The sequence below is a fragment of the Oncorhynchus nerka genome, linkage group LG27, assembly GCF_034236695.1.
Source record: "Oncorhynchus nerka isolate Pitt River linkage group LG27, Oner_Uvic_2.0, whole genome shotgun sequence".
NCBI classification, from domain to species: Eukaryota; Metazoa; Chordata; class Actinopteri; order Salmoniformes; family Salmonidae; genus Oncorhynchus; species Oncorhynchus nerka.
The window spans coordinates 21829095-21837089 of NC_088422.1; the positions used below are offsets into that span (position 1 = coordinate 21829095).

General features: G+C 45.2%; 1 protein-coding gene across 1 annotated transcript; it reads right to left on the reverse strand.

Annotated features, from left to right (window-relative positions):
• Window positions 1–214: 214 nt before the first annotated feature.
• Window positions 215–2106, reverse strand: LOC115111172 (C2 calcium-dependent domain-containing protein 4C). Its single transcript, XM_029637040.2, has one exon. The coding sequence runs from the start codon at window positions 2104–2106 to the stop codon at window positions 823–825; it is 1284 nt and encodes a 427-aa protein (XP_029492900.1). The 3' UTR covers window positions 215–822.
• Between the last annotated feature and the right edge of the window lie 5889 nt (window positions 2107–7995).

Consider the following 7995-nt stretch of genomic DNA (forward strand, 5'->3'; position numbering starts at 1 on the left):
CTATTCTGATATGCACTGACCAGAACACTGACATGTTCTTTTTCTTTTGTATTTTTTTCTCCAATAGAACACTACATTGATGGAGAGACTGATGTCATTGGACCAAATGTAACAAAATGGAAAAAAGGGAGACAGCCTTATTTTGCTGTCAATGAATGGCACAGTTCCAGTATTATTATGTGTTTATTTATTTATAAACGGTTAGGTTCACAAAGTAGCAGATAACATCCCAGCCCTCTGTCTGCCTGGTCAATGACTATCTGTCAGACTGTCAAGCCCTTCCAACAAGTTTGACATTTTTTAAATGCACACACAATGTACACATTGTAAGAATGTGGAAAGTGATGCCTTTGAGCGATTCGGAGCCTAATGGTGCAGTGAACCACAGAACAACAGTCAAACAAACTATGCTCCATAAAACATTCTATGATCTGTCACGATTTGCTTTGCACACGTTTGCAGACAACATTTGCTTGGCAAATCCAAATACTATGTCTCTAAAGATTCACATAGCTCTCACTATTCACATAAGTGAAGCATACCGGAACAACAAGACAGAAGGCATTATAATAATAATAATCAAATGTCATTTGAAGAGCGCATTTCCCACGATTAATAATAATTATGCATGGCTAGGGACCTGGATAGGACTTACTGGCCTGGTAGCTAAAGCTAATTCTGCTAGAGCAGAGGGGTTGGAGATTATTAGGCTATGTGCACTATATAACCACAACAAGTACTAGGTGTTTTCCCTGGTCAGGAAAAAGTCCTGGCCATGGGCATAACAATAACACATAGAAGCAGAAGATATTTCCTCCCTGGTCACAGGGGCAGTAGCTGGGCCAAGGGTTCAGTTATGATGATCCCGAGCACCGTGCCCCTTCTGAGCCCGGAGGCCTTGTCTAACACCTTCAGTTGGAGCCGCAAGCCACCCAGGCTGTCCAGGCTCAGCTCAGTGAAGAAAAAGTCCTCATTGAACACGGGGCTCCTGCAGTTCCTGATTGTGGCGCTGTCCTGTCTCTGGAGCTTCCCCGGGCTTAAGCTCAGGCTGAGGCAGCAGTGGAGGGCTCTGGGGTCCCCTTCATCCCTCAGACCCTCCACGGACACCACCCTCACTCGCACTACCATGGACAGAAGAGAGGGCGACAATGTGTGCTCGGCCGAGAGGCGGACTCTGCCGCGGCCCTTCGGCAGTGGGAGGACATGTTCTCTCTGCATCCGCTCCTGGCAGTGGAGCACGTCCAGCGGGAGCAGGACAGGGGGCGCCAGGGAGTTGACAACGAAGGGAGGACTGAAGCAGGGCTCGATAAGGGAGGTGGAGGGAATGGGTGAGATCGCCCCCCTCCGTCCTCTGGGGTTAACCACAGAGCATGAGGGGGCTCCTTCCAGTCCCAAAGTGTCACTGAAGGCAGAGGCAGACTGCAAACCTGGGTGACCCTCGGTTAACCCGATGATAGAGAGTGAGAGGCCAGAGCAAGAGCGGCTGAGCAGGGGAGAGCCCAGAGGGGAGGAGTCATTTGAGGAGGGTGTATCGCTTTCTGTGCTGCCTGACTCCGACAGGCTCTTACAGGAGAGCCCTAGTTCAAGCCCCAATTGGATGGGGGGTACTTTACACTGGTTTCGCTCTATCGCCACCCTTGTGGTGGGCCTGGGTAGGGTCCTGTCCAGTGTGTAGCCAGTGCTCTTGGAGTGAAACAACGACTCTTTCCTCCGTGTGTTTGGACTCTCATACATCCCTGCCAAACCGTAGCCCTCTGCGGAGAATGGCAGTGGCTTCTTACCCCTCCAGGCCACCCCACTGACTTTTGTCAACTTCATTTCCTCAATCTGTTTAACTTGCGGAGTCACAGAGAAATCAACAGCACCACAGTCTCGACTGGTGAGCCTCTGACCCACAGCATGGGGTTCAGCTGCCGCTAGGCTCCTGCACAGCCGAGGGGGCAAGCAGAACTCCGGGATTTTGTCCGGAGTCAGAATGTTACTGTGCAACTTGTTGGAGAGACTGGCCTTGGCTGAGAGATCCTCCTCCTCACTCTTTCCCACGTAGCGTCCAAGCTCTAGGGGAATGTTCTCCATGCTCTCTCGGATCTTTCCCAGGAACCACATTCTGCTGGCTAGCAGGGGTTCACTCTTGACCAAGCTGTCCTGGTTAGTTATCCCTGTTAAAACAAAATGGGTATCGGAATACTATTCTCATGAACATTCTCAAATCTAAAGTCATGATATAGTGTATCGACTCAAGCTAAAATCATGTATAGCACGGTATGTGTAGTGTAGCCTATCTATAATAACACACGTTTCATTGCAAGAATACACTTCTGACATCAAGAGAGTTTACAGTACCATGAATGTTTTCTCACCTGTGTAGTCCAAAGATTTGTAAATGACTGGTATGCACTTTTTCAACAAACAACTGATCTACACTTGGAAGAAACAGCCACAACTGAAGCCAACAGTTCCCTTCCTGGAAGTTAGTGGCCACACAGTGCTAACTGTTTTTTAATTGAATGAGGTTTTGGGTAGGAATCCGTTAGAAGCATTCTTGGAGGGAGTGTTCCGTGCTGTGTTCCATGAATGGGAGTGTGTGTATGAGTGATAGAGAGGCAGAGGAGAGGTGTTTTTAAAGGCTAATGTCACTCTCTGCGTCACTAGTCTGCTGCATCTGCAGCCAGGAAACGATTTGCACACACACATAGACACACACACACAGTTGTATTGACAGTATTCAAGCAATCAAGAAAAAAACTGAAAAGACCTCCAAAAGGTCAAATAGACTTCTGTGGTGGTGATAAAGGGGGGACTGCAGGATGTGACCATAGCTACCGGATTGATTTGACCAAGGCAATGGAATGTGGAATGTGTGCCATATTACATAGTTTCAAACCTCTCTAAAAGTAGCATCACTGTCACTGTACTCTTCTCTCTAACTGACGTCTACATCAAAGACCTTCAAAGACAGCAGCTAACCTGGCCTACACACACACCACCTCAAAGACTGACCTTAACACTCAGTACACCCCGTACCTCCCTCCGACTTCTGCCGCCCCTCTGCTGACCCTCCGCACCTCTGCCCCCACTGTAGCCTCTGTAGATACTGTCCTGTAGAGGGAGAAAGGCAGGCCTGGCCCATTGTAATATCAGGCCGTTCAAATAGTGACACCTAGTAATATATAGGCTAGTAGCTCTCATGTCCTCTGTGTCAGGCAGGCTTGATACTGCGGCTGCATATGAATAGTCTTAGTGGGCTTGGCTCCTTGTATACTGCAGCTGCATATGAATAGTCCTAGTGGGCTTGGCTCCTTGTATACTGCAGCTGCATATGAATAGTCCTAGTGGGCTTGTCTCCTTGTATGGGCTTGTCTCCTTGTATACTGCAGCTGCATATGAATAGTCTTAGTGGGCTTGTCTCCTTGTACACTGCGGCTGCATATGAATAGTCCTAGTGGGCTTGGCTCCTTGTATACTGCAGCTGCATATGAATAGTCCTAGTGGGCTTGTCTCCTTGTATACTGCGGCTGCATATGAATAGTCTTAGTGGGCTTGTCTCCTTGTACACTGCGGCTGCATATGAATAGTCTTAGTGGGCTTGTCTCCTTGTACACTGCGGCTGCATATGAATAGTCCTAGTGGGCTTGTCTCTTTGTATACTGCGGCTGCATATGAATAGTCTTAGTGGGCTTGTCTCCTTGTACACTGCGGCTGCATATGAATAGTCCTAGTGGGCTTGTCTCCTTGTATACTGCGGCTGCATATGAATAGTCCTAGTGGGCTTGTCTCCTTATATACTGCGGCTGCATATGAATAGTCCTAGTGGGCTTTACTCCCTGTATACTGTGGCTGTATATGCATAGTCCTAGTGGGCTTTACTCCTTGTATACTGTGGCTGCATATGAATAGTCCTAGTGGGCTTGTCTTCTTGTTTCTTCCTTTCATCTTCACATGAAATGATGGGACGACTGAAACAGAGTATGTCATGGGATAGGATCTAAAGAGGTTAGATGGATATATTAAAAGGGATAGATCAAGATGTATCTACTTCACCCAGAGTTAGATGACCTCGTGGATACCATTTTTATGTCTGTGTTCAGTTTGAAGGAAGCGGCCAACTAGGGTTAGCACAAATGGTAACTAGCGTTAGCGCAATATAGACTTCCAGTCATTGCACTAGCTCTAGTCAGCATTGGCTCGTGAAGCTACCTATCTATAACTTCCTTCATACTGGAACCAGAGTACTGGACCCAGACATATAAATGGTATCCAGTTCATCTGACTCTGGGGAAGTAGATAAAGGGTTTCATTGCCAAAATCCCAAACTATCCCTTTAGGCAATATGGCATGTTGCTTATAGCCTTCCTTTCCAGTCTTTTAAGATATAGTGGGATCCCACTGTCTAATTAGGAGTGTTTGAGCACACAGAATAAACCAGAGAATAAATATGTGGTGCAAATATAGGTTTTATTTACAGTGCAGCCTAATGACAGCAGTACAAAAGTGATAGCCCTCTGGTAGGTAGGGTTTTAGAGGTTGCTTTGGGATTGGAACTACAGCTCAGCGTTCAACTCCATAGTGCCCTCAAAGCTCATTATGAAGCTAAGACCCTGGGACTAAACACCACCCTCTGCAACTGGATCCTGGACTTCCTGATGGGCCGCCCCCAGGTGGTAAGGGTAGGTAACAACATATCTGCCACGCTGAAACTCAACACGGAGACCCCTCAGGGGTGCATGCTCAGTCCCCTCCTGTACTCCCTGTTCACTCATGACTGCATGGCCAGGCACGACTCCAACACCATCATTAAGTTTGCCGATGACACAACAGTGATAGGCCTGATCATTGACAACGATGAGACAGCCTATAGGGAGGAGGTCAGAGACCTGGCCATGTGGTGCCAGGACAACAAACTCTCCCTCAATGTGATCAAGACAAAGGAGATGATTGTGGACTACAGGAAAAGGAGGCCCGAGCACGCCCCCATTCTCATCGACGGGGCTGTAGTGGAGCAGATTAAGAGTTTCAAGTTCCTTGGTGTCCACATCACCAACAAACTAACATGGTCCAAGCACACCAAGACAGTCGTGAAGAGGGCAAAACAAAACCTATTCCCCTTCAAGAGACTGACCAGATTTGGCATGGGTCCTCACATCCTCAAAAGGTTCTACAGCTGCACCATTGAGAGCATCCTCACTGGTTGTATTTTCTGCATGGCATGGTAACTGCTCGGCCTCTGACCACAAGGCACTACAGAGGGGAGTACGTCACTGGGGCCAAGCTTCCTGCCATCCAGGACCTCCATACCAGGCGGTGTCAGAGGAAGGCCTTAAATATTGTCAAAGACTCCAGCCACCCTAGTCATAGACTGTTCTCTCTGCTACCACACGACAAGCGGTACCGGAGCGCCAAGTCTAGGTCCAAGAGGCTTCTAAACACCTTCTACTCTTTTTCTTTTGCAAAAGTAGCAACAGCCAAAATAGTCAGTATGCTGGCAGAGCTTAAATGCTCCAAAGCCACAGGCCTGTATAATATTCCTGTAAGGTTTCTTATAGATTCTGCTGACAAATTGGCCCTTGTATTACGCATATCGTTAATCTCTCTCTTGAACAAGGTACCTTTTCCAGGGACATGAAACAAGCAAATAATTATACCTCTGTATAAGAAGGGGATAAAGTCTGACCCTGGGAAGTATAATCCTGTATTTATCCTCTGTGTAATATCAAAGATCCTGGAGAGAATTGTACATGAGCAAATTTATGAATATGTTAACAAACAGGGTCTAATGTATGATTTTCAGTCGGGTTTTAGAAAAACATACTCCACTGATTCATGTCGACTTCACTTGACTGACTTCATCAGGAAAGAGATTGATGAGGGAAGTCTGTGTGGAATGGTACTGCTTGACCTACAGAAGGCCTTTGATACAGTTAAACACTATCTCCTAATCTCCAAACTGGAGGCACTGGGGTTAAGCAGTATCCCTCTAGGCTGGGTAAAGTCCTATATATCTGGAAGTGAGAAAGTAGTAGAGGTTAATGGTTCACTGTCTCGGGCAAAAACAACGAGTTGTGGCGTTCCGCAGGGGAGCGTGCTTGGGCCTCTGCTGTTTTTATTTTATATTAAAGATATGAAAGATGCTTGTTCTTACCGTCTTTTTCTTTATGCGGATGACCCTACACTTCTGGTGTCTCACAAAAGTTCAACTTTGTTGGAGAGCATACTTAGCACAAAGCTTACTAACATTAGCAAATGGCTTGGAGATAATAAGCTATCTCTGCACTTAAGGAAAACTGAAGCAATTATTTTTGGATCCAGACCTAAATTGAGTGGGTCCTCTGAAATCAGTGTGGAATTAGGAGGCGAGATGCTGACTACTAAAACCTCTGTTAGCTACTTGGGATGTATCCTTGATGGAAGCTTGGGAGGTGTGAGCATGGCCAATAAAGTGGAGGGGAAAGTTAATGCCAGGACTAAGTTTCTGGCTAGAAAGTCCAAGCTGTTTGAAAAGGACTCCATGAAAGTGCAATCTACTGCCCTCATTCAATGCCATTTTGACTATGCTAGTACTTCCTGGTTTGGGGGCTTATCTAAATGTATGAAGGGGAAGCTCCAGATAGCCCAGAATAAGCTGATCCGGGTAGTATTGAAGGTGAGTCCATGTACTCACATAGGCAGGAGCTGATTTCAGGAACTCAATTGGCTGCCTGTTGAGGCTAGGGTGTCCCAGATTAGACTAGGTTTGGTTTACAAGAATATTTATGGTCCTGCGCCCAGATATCTAAGTGATTACTTTTCTCGTGTTAGGGATGCACACAATCACAGCACCAGATCAGGTGTTGCTGATGTGTGCTTATACAGGTTCAGGAGTAATGCTGGGAAAGGTACTTTCTTGTACACTGGAGCCTCAGAATGGAATGTGTTGCCTCTGCCTATAAAAACAATATCCTCTCTGGGCAGCTTTAAAAAAATAAAGTAAAATATGTTTATTGTCTTCTGTGACCTTATGACTATGATGTAACTGGAATGATGAGATAGATGTTCTTCTTCTCTGTTTCTGTTTTATTATTTCACTGCCATACTGTGTTCCATCTTGTCACAAGAGGACCACAATGGAAATAAGTCCCAGACTTTATTGTGTGTTATCCTCAATGATTTTATTAATGTGCATGTATGGCTTTTTCAAGTTTTATGTGTGCTTGTTTTTTTTAAATGGTCTACTTAATAAACAAAGGGAAACTAAGCCATAAGACTCCTGAACATCTAATCAAATGGCTACCCAGACTATTTGCATTGCCCCCCCCCTTTACACTGCTGCTACCCTGTTAATTATCTATGTATAGTCACTTTAATAACTCTACCTACATCTACATATTACCTCAATTACCTTGACTAACCGGTGCCCCCGCACATTGACTCTGTACTGGTTCCCCCTGTATATAGCCTCGCTACTGTTATTTTACTCCTGCTCTTTAATTATTTGTGACTTTTATTTATTTTCTTCTTTTTCTTTTTTTTGTTAAAACATGTATTGTTGGTTAAGGGCTTGTATGTAAGCATTTCACTGTAAGGCCTACACCTCTTCTATATTTGGGATGGCAGGTAGAGCCCAGTGGTTAGAGCATTAAGAGAGTAAGGTTGCTGGATCAAATCCCTGTGCTGACAAGGTAAAAATCTGTTGTTCTGTTGTTCTGCCCTTGAACAAGGTAGTTAACTCACTGTTCCCTGGTATGTTGTCATTGTAAATAAGAATTTGTTCTTAACTGACTTGTCTAGTTAAATAAAGGTTCATTTAAAAAAATGCAGCATTTGATTTGAAAGGTTTTGTCCATGAAAACATGAATCCTAATGGCCACTAGAGGGTGCAAGCAGACTGAATTTAACCTTGGATGCCAATATGGCTAGATCCAGGGTGATTTTACTAAGATTTTTCTTCCAACATGTTTGTATAGGGCTTTATTTGGGGGTTTTGAACATTTATTTTTTCAATGGATAAATATCAAAGAA

What these genes read in the sequence shown, in the direction of transcription:
- LOC115111172 (XM_029637040.2), bottom strand. Translation starts at nt 2,106, where the DNA reads ATGTGGTTCCTGGGAAAGATCCGAGAGAGCATGGAGAACATTCCCCTA.